Source organism: Telmatherina bonti (genome assembly GCF_933228915.1).
Source record: "Telmatherina bonti genome assembly, chromosome: 3".
Taxonomy (NCBI): Eukaryota; Metazoa; Chordata; class Actinopteri; order Atheriniformes; family Telmatherinidae; genus Telmatherina; species Telmatherina bonti.
Genome location: NC_136621.1, coordinates 19,398,884 through 19,412,297, shown reverse-complemented (window position 1 = coordinate 19,412,297; position 13,414 = coordinate 19,398,884). Strand labels below are relative to the sequence as shown.

The 13,414-nt window shown below is 39.2% G+C and overlaps 1 protein-coding gene across 4 annotated transcripts in view; it reads right to left on the bottom strand.

Annotated features, from left to right (window-relative positions):
- Positions 1-13,414, bottom strand: part of rbm20 (RNA binding motif protein 20) — a 56,859-nt gene that overhangs the window by 18,725 nt on the left and 24,720 nt on the right. For 3 of the 4 annotated variants that reach the window (XM_079264314.1, XM_079264313.1, XM_079264315.1), the window contains exons 2-3: positions 4,152-5,196; positions 3,707-3,771 (exon numbers count right to left, since the gene is read on the bottom strand). In XM_079264314.1, coding sequence (XP_079120440.1) covers positions 3,707-3,771; positions 4,152-5,196 — 1,110 coding nt within the window. Of the gene's footprint in view, positions 1-3,706; positions 3,772-4,151; positions 5,197-12,456; positions 12,559-13,414 lie in introns of those variants that run through there. The other variant, XM_079264316.1, reaches the window with a different exon arrangement.

Here is a 13,414-nt window from a genome sequence, read left to right as displayed (position 1 = left end):
GGGTCTGGCAGAGCCCTGTTGGTTGTGACTGAACAGTGTGGATATGGCTCCTATGGTGGACATTTGAGCTGGATTTTCACCTTTGACCTCTGGAGGTGATGGATCCTCCTTGTCCTCAGACTGTGTTTCAGTTGTGGGATTTTCTGGAAGTAAAAGACTAACGAATGTGGCCGGCAGGCAGCACAAATCCCACCCCGACTACAGAATCAGATGATGTTTTCTGGAATAAGCTGCACCCTGATTCTGTCAGAAAGACTGTTCGGTTCACTCAGTTCTCTGTGGAAAACCTGGATCTCCTTCCTTGAACTTTTGCCTACTTTCTGATCCTTTACATGTTACTCTTAATTAATTACACATATGAATCTGATTTATCTACCAGGAAGCTTTGATGAACATGTGTCGGGCACTTCCTGGCATGAATTTCTGATTGTATGCTGATTGGAGGAGAGCATGGTGGCTGTGGTGCGTCTGACTCCTGAGCAGATCGAGTGATACGAGCTGAATGATTATCCACAAGGCCAGGCCAAGGAATGAGGCCTACAACCAAACATTTACTCACTGTTTCTGCTTAGCTTTATACCACATTTATGAGCATGTATAAAATTTTGCACTCCTGCAGACTTCTGCAAGTGAACAATGACACAGACATCTCTGCTCTGCTGCAGGGAAGCTGAACAGTTCATACAGACTAGTCAACTTCTGGCACGCTGTGCCTTATAAAAAACAAAAAAAAGGTGTCAAATTCTGCCGCCTTTTCAAAAAAAAAAAAAAAAAAAAAAAAAAGTGATGAATACTAAGTTTTTAATGTTTGAGACAGAATAGATGTCAAGAGAAAACAAAAACACGAGAAAAAAATAAGCCGCTATATGACATTAAATAAGAAGGTAGTTTTGTAATTTCCTGACTTCAGTGAATGCAATACAAGTACAACAATCTCCGTGTTTTATTTGCTGACAGCTTGGTGTTTTATCCCTAATCTGAATTCATTATTTTGAATTAAAGCAGATATGCTCAGTGGTTAAAATACACATCAGATGATTTTTGTTTAAAGAGTAGAAGCAACTCTTGCGATGGCTGCCAGTAAACAGACCAGTCTCTTAGTTAACACGCTTAATAAGTAAACAAACAAGTCATTTAAGCCCTGTATGTCCTCAAAATAACATGAATATGAGGCAGATTATTTGTAACAGTATTGATACTTCCAAAGTTAAGCTAACTATGCTAAACCGTTAGCCTTGGCCTTTTCTGTTACACACGTTTGCATTAAAATCATTAAGGAAGAAGTGCTGCTGTGAGTGTGTGCACGTGCATGTGTGCGTCGTGTTGTTGTAGATGAAAACAGCTTTACCATCAGTATTAGAAGTTTGTTTCTAAATGCTGCTGAAGTTCAAATGTAGATAGAAAACAAACAGCTTTATTATGACCTGAAGGTCTCTGGCTGTTCAGTACCTGAAGTACAGCTGTTAAAGATGGGTTTACATCTTGTTGCTTTATGCTTATGCTTATGTTCACAATATATTTGGAATAGAAAGCCAGTCTTATTATGATCTCAGTTTTGTGTGTGTTGCTCCTGAATGGGTCTGTTGGAGTCTGAGAGACATGAGACTAAACTAGACTACATTACTGATTAAATCAACAGTTCTGAATGAGCTTTATTTAACATATGCAGAGATTCTTCAGTGTGGTTCTGCTTCTGTCATTTAGCAGACATGACATAAACAACACGAGCAGTAAATCAGAAAGGAGATTCCAGCATGGATAAGTGTTGGTCAGACTGCTGGGAGTCCAGTTTGACACACGTTCTGCTATGCAGTACTAGAGGATTTTTTCTGGTTGTTGGTTAAGATGAGACTACCTGATAGGAACTTTGCAATAAGTAATTAAATGAATTTGGTTACTTTGAATGCTTACCTACCAGATAAATGAGTGGCCCTAACTGTTGCTTTGTATTGTTCATGATTTACTCCATGACTGTTTAGCTGAAACTGACTATCTTCTGCACCCCCCAGGCCTGGCCCCTGACCGACCTCTAGTTGACCCTGACTTGATTTTCCTTTTGATGCTGTTTGCTCTGACTGTGACGCGGTGGAGGCTGCAGCTCTCCCGTCTCAGTTCTCGTTACTTGAGCTTACTCTTTAGCTGAAAACAAGTCCATGTTTTGGCGCTCTCTTATGAATGACTTTCTGGATGCCATTTTCCTGAATGTTTTCCTCCCACAGGTTGCAGACGGGGAAATTTCCTTCTGGCTCTCTTTTCAGGTCTTCCTTGGACCAAAAGTACTTTTTCTGGTTCTGATGTATATGCGCATGCGTAACATGGAAACATGGGCCTTTTTGTGATTCTTTTTGCAGGACCCTCACCCAAGTGGGCATGGTTCCTTCCAAGACTGCCTGTTCAGACACAGCTCTGTGTGAAAGTAATGTTTTAACATATTGTCCTAACCTCATAAGAACCCTTTTCAGGCATTTGCACACAGGTGAAAGCTGCCCTTCATGAATCAGCATCTACGCAGCTCTATTCACTTCAGCCTGGAGATTTTGTCCTGATAAGAAGCTTTAATCATCAGCACTGGAACCAACATCGATGGTTTAGGCCATTTCAGGTTTTCCTGGCGACCCAGACAGCGGTAAAGGTCGCAGAGTGAGCTGCTTGGCACTACAGATTGCTTGAACCTCCTGAAGCTCTTCAGTCTGAAATTACAGAAGAATAACGCACCACCCAACAAAGGGCAGAATAATCCCTGTGGTTGCGTGGGTAAGTGAGATAGTCTACTCTCACATCTGAAGACCAGCCTTCGCTCTCAAGCAAGATCAGTGTGAGGTGAAGACAAAAAAGCGCTCCACTGCCACTGTGATATGCCAAGTCCCACCAGAACGCCGACAGTGTCTTCACTGCACTTCTGTCACCCCCTAAGAGGAATGATTTGTTTCCACTTTTCTTACGTTTATTGTTAGACTCAGATTTTGAAGCTGAAGCAAATGGCTCCTCACTATTGTAATTTCTGAAAGATTCTTTTAAAACCTTATAGGCATGAGGCTCCTGATGTTTTGAGAATGTTGTCTTCTGTATGTATTTTTGCGTTCTGATAACAATTTCTCTTCTTATTGTTGGTCCTGTAGGACCAAGAGGAGGGAGAATGTTGGGGAAAATTGTTATGAGTTTGGTTTGAATTAAGTATTAGACATATATGCATTGATTTGCTGTGATCCTGCTGTGTTTTGTGTCTATGCACAAAGCTTTCTTTAAGTTATATGATCCTTGTCTGGAATGTGCAGACAAAGTCTGAGACAGGAAGAGTTTCCTGCAGGGCATCGGTTTTTGTCAACTGCTTGGTTGACCAGTTGTCTAAAGGTTAGAGGTTAAAGGTAATAAAGTAATATAGTGAGTGATTGATGCTTAGTGAGTTCAGTTTAGTCTTAAATAAGAGATAATGATTGTTTCATATGGTGTGCTCAGCAACTAGGAGGAGTTAAGCATGGTTTATAATTGGGTGTTACTTCAGCATCTGCAGAGAGAGTTCTCTCTCCAAGCTCCAGCGTGTGCTTGTATTAGTTTATAATAAAATGTTCATTGTAAGAAGACAGTTGACTCTTAGATGTATTACAACTTCTCAAGACCAGAGTATTTTCCACCACAGTTGTCAGTCAGACAAACGGTGGAGACCATTCAACTCTGCCCCGTGAATTTAGAGCTGCCAACTACTTACCTGTCACTTGTGTACAGAGTTCGATTCTGAAGGTGCAATTTTCCCTTCACGTGCTGGTCCCAGTCCTAAAACACATAAAAAAGCATGCAGTGTCCAAACAGTCTCAATTAGCTCCGACACACTGGACGTTCACTGTGTGTCCTTGCACGTAAACTCCTACATAACTCTTGTATAAGCTCATGGCTGGTGGCAGTTAAAGAGCCAACAAGTTGAATTGACTTCTTACTTACTGGCTGCTTCACAACGTTAAACTTATAGCTACAGTGTGTGACTGTTTTAGACAGCACTGAAAGTTTTAATCATCCAAAGGTTTGTAATTTTGGGAACAAAGACAAACAATTCTGGCACGAGCTTGTAAACATTATGCTACCAGGTGATGATTACGTTCTGTTTCAGAGGTGCAGTGTATGTATGCGGTTACGTTTTGAGGGGTTAGTTCGCTCACCTTGAGGTTATAGACCTTTTTGTCACAGATGCTACACTGGTGTGGCAGTTGGGTGGGTGTGACAGCATAATAATCATTGACTTGATGGGGCTGAAGTGTCCTGGTACCTGAAGATAAGGATTGCTCGCTGGCATGCATGGACTGGTAGCCTCCAAACCCCTGCACACAACTTGAGCCAAAAGAGGAAACCCCATTGCCGCTATTTAACTTGGGTTCAGACGTCGGCTCCTCTGGGTTGTACAGTTCTGTTCGTGAGCGAATGGGCTGCCCAGCTGCTGACCACATTGTGGGAGGATTAGAAACCATATCAGCCTTTCCTGTGTGAGTTAGGCTGGTGTGACCTTTCCATTCCTCCTTGTGAGAAGTGGCGTTATAGACATTTATTTTCTGTTCACTGGAACAAAACCCCGCTGGTTGCCCTGACATATCTTGCCCGTAGAAATCTCTCGGAAATCCAGTGTTGGTCAAGTTTTTGGGATGAGTGTTTCCCACTGGGAACTGTCCATCACCAGCACTAACTGGTGCTGCTGACGATCCTCCAGCTAAGTTGAACTGAAGACGTCTGTCAGTGTCAGAGGGGAAAGAGGACCCGGACTTTTTGCTGTACTCCCCACCATGTTGACCTTTTGTGCCCACGCCACAGGGGTGGTTCAGTCTCACATTCCCTGAGTTTTGGTTGAAGCCTCCACCTACTAAAGCCCCCATGGCTGAATTTGAAGATGGGAAACCTATCACTCCAGTGGGGAAGGCACCCTGGGGATTCCCGACCATAGGTGAAGTTCGTAGCTGATTAAACAGGGGTTGGGACATGTTGACATTGGAGAGGAACTGATTAAGAACGCTGGCAGTGGCGGCTGTGTTGCCTCCCTGAGCCAGTTTGAGACGATGGAGGGTAAGCTGGGCCTGGAGCTGAGCCAGCTGGAGGCTTGCTGGTGTTAAGACAAGCTGCTGGTTCTGTTGCTGAGGCACAGTCTGTATACCACCCGGCAGCTGGATGCCCACCTGCAGAGCCTTCTCAGCGCTATCCAAAGGTGGCACAGTGATGCTGCAGAGAAACATTGCTTATGTTAAGAATCTTAAAAGACAAATACATTTTGGAAACCATTACACAAAAACTGAAAAATGACATTTTTTATCATGATGACAAACATCTGCTGAGGTGGAAGCACTTTGGAAAGATGATGCCATGTTATCAGATCTTTGTTCTGCTGCTTGAAATAAACAAGGGGATATAGATTCATTCAGCTACTTATATTGAGGGATAGTAATAAGTACACAGTTCTCACAAGTTTCATTAATGGGCTGCCCAAATGTGACACATGGAGACCTGTGGAAACCAACGAGATGCCAACAATAATTTCTGAACTCTACTTTTCTTTTTTTCCCTTTCCCAAAGCCACTATTATCAGGCAGGACATTTCTAGCTGAAAAACAAATTAGTATTAATTGTTAAATTTTTATCTAATTATTAAATGGTAGTACCAAATAGTGACCACTTTTGTACCATTAGAAATGGTTGATGATCAGTCCATATCAGACCATACATCTACAAACCCCAAGAGCAGTCCAAGATTGTATAATTCCATCAAGGCTGAAAAATATACTCACAATTTATAATTATTCTAATTTTAAATGTGTTTGTAAAGTTGTGATGCATAATCAATATACTGTTATGTAATCGCAAAAGAAAAAAGTCCGGAGCAGTGGTAATAACGTTTAGCTGTGCTCTCAACAGGATCATGAAACTGAATACAGATTGATTTGCCGGAAAATTTTACACTTTGGGCTCGTTTACAAAGTGAGCCGACTACATGACCTCCCAGGCAGAGGTAGCAGTAAATATCATATTAGGATTTATTTTCTTCTCAGCTGTTTTCCTTTCACAATACTTCGTCTAAATGAACACCAGCACAGCGAAGTGAAGTGAAGTACATCTTGATGCAGTCAAAGTTGAACTTAAGAATATCCTTGAGTTCCTTTGAGCGTCTGATTTACTGTCAAAAGGCAGAATGTGAGCAGATTCAGCCACAGCTATGAGTGTATGGGTTATATTTTAACCTTTTAATTCTCAGTTAAATCACAACCTGATCCAGACAACAAAATATATGTATTTGATGGTAATTTAGACAAATACATGTAATAGACATGACATAGGTTGCCAGTGAACCTCACAAACGCTAATGGTGTATGCTCCAGTGTGGCTGAAACAATGATGTATACAAAAAAGCATCTCTAGAACAGCCTGCATGTAAACGTCTTCTCCTGTGCCCCAAGCTGACTGTAAACAGGGCTGTACACAGCAAAGATGCTGCGGTGAGAACTGGCTCCGTTATGTTTACACCACCTGGTCATTGCATTTAAAGCCAAAATGAAGGTTTGGTATCCCATTGCTGTTTCAAATTTAGACCACATGTAATGGTATTAACTGTTATCTCCACCACTGATTAAATAACTGATTATTATTTTTGTCAAAAGGAAATAAAAACAAAACATTTTTCAGTTGATTTTTACTTTTAGTGAGAAAAGGGATAAACAATACAAACAGGGATTACATCTTCAGTTATTAGACATAAAGAAACAAACAAGAGGCACATGGGTGCTTTATCTGTGATCAGGAAGATTCTGCAATCTACAGCATAAGACTTTTCTGCTCATTAATTTGTCCTCATGAATACTGTAAAACACAATAAGTTAAAGGTTTGTGTGAGTAACCCTACAAAATGGTTCAGCATGGAGATGAAAAGTATTCAGTCACCTGTTCATTTGAGAGAGGTTAAAGTCAAACGAGACAACTGGGCATAGCTGAGATATCAGCAGGTTAGTGGTCTAACAGGTTTTCCAACTGTTATCATGTACTGGGAGTCAGTGATGTGCTACAAAACCCCATGCCCAGTCGTCACCATGTGTAAAAATTTAAACAATACCAGCATGCTCTACTTTGTAAATCATTTAGTTTCCAGCTCAGATTAAATTAAGTTCACTAAAAGATAGACACAAGATGTTCAAACTAAGAAATTGGATACATATTTTGGATGCAATGAGAGCAACAAGACGGGAGCAATGACAGACTGATAATTCTAAAAGTAAAAACACCTGGTAGAAAATCACAAATCAAGTTTATAAAAATAATAAAATTACATTCTTGTACTGTTTTTAGCTACATATGCAAGTATTTCATTTTAAAGTCATTAATTTTTCATTTAGTAGAACAACCCTGTTGGAAAGGGGGTCGCAACAGAACTGCTTAAAACCACAACATCGGTAGGTGGTGTGACCCTGCGTGACTGCTGAGCCTCTTCAGTTTCTGTTGAACACTCTCACATCACATGTCTAAACTTAGACTACTCAGCTACTCATCGCAGCAAATATGTTAAGCACCTGACACTGCTGTCTGGCCAGTGATCTGGTGTCTGTGCGTGCAGTTTGTTTGAGACAAAGCTTAGCAAGCCATGAAGTTGTTTTCCTTTTTTTAAAAATCATGATTTAATCTTGCTTGCACAAAATATTTTGGCAGAATTGCAAAATATGACCCATTTCAAAAGGATTTTAGTTGAAAAGAAGCAATTTAATGGATCAAGAAGCATTTTCAATAAAAAATTTATGAGACTGAATTATGCAGAAGATTATCAATACAATGTCCGGTTTCTTCAGTTGTGCCAAGGTCTCTAGATCCCCACATAATGAACTCATCATAGCTTTCATTTCTACTCCACTGAGCTATAAAGTGTCTTCCTTTGGACATAATCTTAAAATCACAACTGTGAGCAAGTAAACTTTTTGTGATTTCAGATCACAGAAACATTTAATACTATAATGAAGACGCTGTAATATATTAAGGTTATGCATTTTGTATTTTACTACTCTTGTGGTACACTGTGTACCACAAGAGTTAACAAGTTAATCATGTCACCATTATATATGGTGACACTTTTACAAAACCTCCGTGCAGAACTAGTAGAAATGGGATATTTGAACATGTTTTCGCCTGTGTAATGGAGCAGACTGATGACAGCCAGAGTTCGCGCCCTTGTAAGTATATTATCTTGTTACGTGACTGTCCTCTGCTATATATTTGTCATTTGCAATTTTTATTTAGGAAAGGCAAATAGACATCTCAATAATTGTCTTCCATGCACTTTTTTTTAAATGAGTTTTTAGTTGTTAGTTTTGGTCTTTTGAAATTCACATCAAAATAACAACAAAACCAAGTAAACAAATTAATCTTATTAACTCAGAATTAATTTCAATATGAAGAAACAAGTCATTGACCAAGAAAAAAGCTTTTTATATCCACACACAGACCAAATTATCACAGCCCCTAAAGTTTGACATATATTTATAACCTTCTTTTCCCCGTTTTTAACCCCTGACAGCTCCAAGTTTCTTCACTGATTTGTACACACTTAAGTGAACAAGTATGCTGATGGAGAGATACACTTACACCATTCCAGCCTATGACTCAAAGCTATAAATACAGGGGTCACCCAGTGCCATCCTGATACACATCATGCTTAATCGACTAATATGGACTCCTGGGCAGCTGGCACAGTTTACACACTTCAAACTAATCTTGTGATAACGATAGGGAATATAGGTGTCAAATCTGCTTCCAAAGGAAGGAAGAGTTTAAAACAGCAGTATTAGGATGTTCAGTATAGATGAAAATACAGAAAGCACTTTTAGACATCACTGATTCAGACATAAAGCTGATTCAAAGCTTAAACCCTGTGATTTGGGTTAGGGATTTTTGTTTTTGTTTTTTGTTTTATGTTTTTTTTTGGGGGGGGTGGGGGGGGGGGGGTGTTAAATATGGTTGCATGAGGGGTTTTAGCTATTACAGGGGGCAGCTGTAGTTTAGGAGGAAGCTCAGTCGTTTTTCAATTGGAAAGTTGGGAGATCAATTCCAGCCTTCCCCTGACTACAAGCTGAAGTGACACAGATCTCCAAGTTCCCCCCCGATGTGCCCATGGAGGTTTGAGTGTGTGTTGAATGAGTGAACGTGGGTAGAGAGCTCTGAGTGGTTGGTATGACTGGAGAAGCGCTGTATAAGTCCATTTCCCATTTATATGGAATTTAAAGAAAAAAATCAGCAATAACTAAAAATGTAATAATGAAATCATGTCTGAGGGCAAACTTTGCTTCTCCCCGTAACATATAAACTAAATCTTACTCTCAACTTTAATAAGATTGAGAGATTCTTTTTTATTCCAACAGCATCAGCAACATGGTTGAGTTACAGACTCAACCTTGGGGAGAGAAAAGAGGTAATGTTTGTTAAAATGACATTACCTACAAAAACAGTTGAAACAAAACTGAAAAATGAGTGCGATTGTATGATTAATTTAATTATTTATAATTCAGTTTTAAATTAAACACTTGAATTTTTGGGAGGCATTATTTAAAATACATTAAGTTTTTTTTTTGGAAAAGCACGCTCCAGAACAGAAGCAAACATCTGAGCTACACAGAGAACTTGAACTCATCCTAAATCTTTGTGTATGGATTCGTTATCTGCCGTCCCACCACACACTTACACATGCGTGTCTCAGAGGGAAATTTATTACAAACTGGAATTACAATATTTCCACTACAACTTTAAGGCTTGGTAGTCTGCTTTGGTAAAAAGCTGAAGCAGACCGAGGTGATGTAGAGAGGTCTCATTGGCACATGGGACTTAAACCAGATGGTGCAGCGGATGTACTTTAGTTTTTACACTGCCGGGCCAAAAATAAAAAGAGTTGCCACCTGGAAGGCTCCTATTGGATAATTACTGTATGGCTGATTGCCTTTCATCTTGTGACAAAGTATTTAACCCCAACAGATGCAATGAATAGCTTTTTTATTGGTGAAAGACACACACTCCCTGGTCGTGGAAAATACCAGGGTCAAATCTTTGCCATGCATTAAGCAGAAAAACATTTAAGGAGATGCAGAAACTAACTAAAATGGGATTAAAGCACTTAAAACTTGGAAAGATCATGGGGAACTATTGTCTTCCAGGAAGAAATGTGACTGAATGATGGCGATTGGTGATCATTGAAATATTTAGTGAAATCCAATTAAAGAAAATCAACACTAGAACTCAAGGGTATGTTTAATAGTGGACGTGACAGCATTTCCATTTTTGAAGGGAACTCAAGGGTTGCCATAAGAAAACCACTGATCAATTAAGCTAAGCAGAAAAAAGGGTTTTGGTTGGCAAGCGAGTATAAAGACTGGGCCCTGTGATGGACTGGCAACCTGTCCAGGTGTACCCTGTCTTTTGCCTTAACTGAAACAAGAGGTTAAGAAAATGGATGGATGGACATAGGGTCTGGATTCTGGAGCAATGGAAGAAGGTCATGTGGTGATGAGTCCAGATTTACCCTGTTGCACTATGATGGCCGCATCAGAGAAAGAAAAGAGGAGGATGAAGTGATCATGCCGAGTGCCTACTGTACAAGCCCATGAAGGCAGTACTATGATGTGGAGTTGATGCAGTGGTCAGACTCTCTCATCATCAATACAAGATCTTGGTGAAAAATTAATGCAACACTGGATGGAAATAAATCTTGTGACACAGCAGAAGCCAGAAGACACAACATGTGTCATTGTCAAAGCTGAAGGAGACCCACCAAAATATTGGTGTGTGACCTTTTATCTTTTGGTGGCAACTTTACATTTGGCCAGACAGTGTATGTCCACTAAGATTGTTGCATTAAGATGCTCTTAAAAAACTTGCTCCACATTAATGGTTTTTTTTTTCATGCCTTTATTTAGATACTTTTATCCAAAGCGACCCCTACAGTAACAAGCAAAATGCTTCCATATGTAGTCCGGTGGATAATTCAATACAGATACACATTTATTATTATTATTATTATTATTATTATTATTATTATTAATAATAATAATAATAATAATAATAATAATAATAATAATAAATTTCATTATGATGTTACATTAAAAAGGAAAGAAAATTTTCTCTTTTTTGTAAATATAGTTAGGTTCTCTAGGAGAAATATTTCAAAGCAAAGTAATGACTGGTTTTAACAACACCAACTTTCTCGCTGATATTTTGGCTTTAATCCAAACGGTTGAAACCTGAGTGAAACCATTTTCCTGCTGACAGGTCCAGTTCCATTTCAACCCTACTGGATCAGCTACTGAAAAACTGTGGAAACCTTGTAAACTGGCAAGCTGTTACACAATAACTTAAGTTTTTTTAATAATTCAGTCAGGAGAAGGTTTAACGGTCAATACTAAAAAAAACAACCTCTTTGTTACTGAAAAAGACTAAAAGCTTGGATGTATGTTTTTCTCTTACGTTCATTACAAAATGTGTGCAACACTGTGAAAGCTGGCCATCGAGCGTGTTCCTGTAGGCAGCTGAATTGTTATTTAATGAAAACCTCAGGAGCTGTAAATGGTTTAAACAATCAGAGGGCTGCAACCATTCAACCACAGTAGCTGCATGAGCAGGTGTGTTTTAGTCCTCCACTGTCTGACCTTTACACAAATAATCTTGTCATGGAAAAATGGTCACAGTCTTTGTGTTTCAGTGGTTAACTTCTGTTGAAGCTTGGTCTGTCATCCAGACATGCAGGCTGCAAGGACAGTAGAAAACAGCAGTGCTGAACTGTCACATGAATCCTAACAAATCCCAGACACCACCTCGCATTTCTCTCAACAAGACATCAAACATGCACTAAAAATATAATATTGTGAGATTCTATGTCTGTAAAACCAACAAGCAAATGACAACAAGTTGTTTAAAAAGTAAGTGAAATTGTCCAAAAAATGAGCAAGATTTCTTTAGACAACTCTCATCCACTGTTCTGTTGTGCGGTTTGGCAAAAACAAAGCAATTTAAAAGAAAATAAAAAGAAGAAGAAATTGAATACCATCAAAAACAGCTGAAAACAACATGAAGCAATACTGATCAATAATAGTTTTATTCACAAACTTAAAGAAAAAATACAGATCCTTTTCAAACTAAAGCTTTAACAACAAAACTATGTGCATATTTCTTTAGGAGAAGTTTCTTATTCAATTTAAAGTCACACTGTCCTTGCAGAACAATTACACCTCCGTAAGGATGAAATAGTTCCTCAGTCACAACAGAATGCCATGTGGATCCAATCAGTCCGCAAAGCCTCATAAGAGGAAGTAACAAGTTAGAAGAAGGATTTGACACAGTCCAGCCAGAAAACAAACCCACCACAACACACTGCACCTCCATGGACTCCCTACACATCCACAACGCATTGCAGCAGAAAGGAACATCAGGCTCACACGCAAAAGCAAGAAAAGAAAATGTAAATACCTTGAAAAGTCGGGCAGTGGAGATCCAAAATTCACCTTTGACACTAAACTCTGCACTGGTCTACCAAAATATGACCTTTGTTCATCATCTGATACTGGCGTATGTTTCTACCCTTTGACATGACGACTAATGCCCACACATGCACACTAGAATAACAACACAGCCAGTGGTCTTTACCCTAATGTGAGAGACGCTGCTTCCCTGTGTTCAGCGGACAGGCCGAGACACATGTGATGAAAAGCCACAAGTGTTGAGCATATGCATGTAGAGACGAGGTTAGACCAACACAGAGGAATGAAAGTATTTGGCCTTTGGGTAACGTTGCCTCCGCAATGCCAGTACAGCCTGAAGTAAAGTCACCTGCCAGGTTCAAGGTGGCAGAAAAACCAGCTGATTTGTTTTGACCTTCAACAATATTTAATCTGATATATCTTTATTCCTCTTGCAGGTGTACAAACATCTTTTCTCCAAAGAACTTCTAATGACACTCACTTTACTAATTTAGCATGTGAAGGAAAATACTCTGCATCAGGAAAGGTTTCCACTTTTCCTGGAAAAATGTAGCTGCATAAAATAGAAGCATTAAACAAATTTGTGAGATGTTGGTTGAATGGTTACACTCTAAAATATTCTGGTATAATAAAGAAATGTAAGATTAACTGCTGTCATAAGTGCATAAGAGATTGGCACTAAAAAATAAAAGAAATTAAAACTGGATTTTCGATATTAAAGCCACATTTGAAATCTAACTGAATAATTTCATACATCTCTTTGTAATTTAAAATTGAGGGATCATATTTTGTTGTAAAATTTCAAACCTTCATGTCATGAAAACACATATAGAAGTATTTTTTAGTAGTCAGAAGGCACATTTTAAAAGCAAGTTACAGAAAAAATATGGACATGCAAGAAGCACAAACATGAATGGGTCCATAAAGTCGATTTAAGCAGGGAGCCT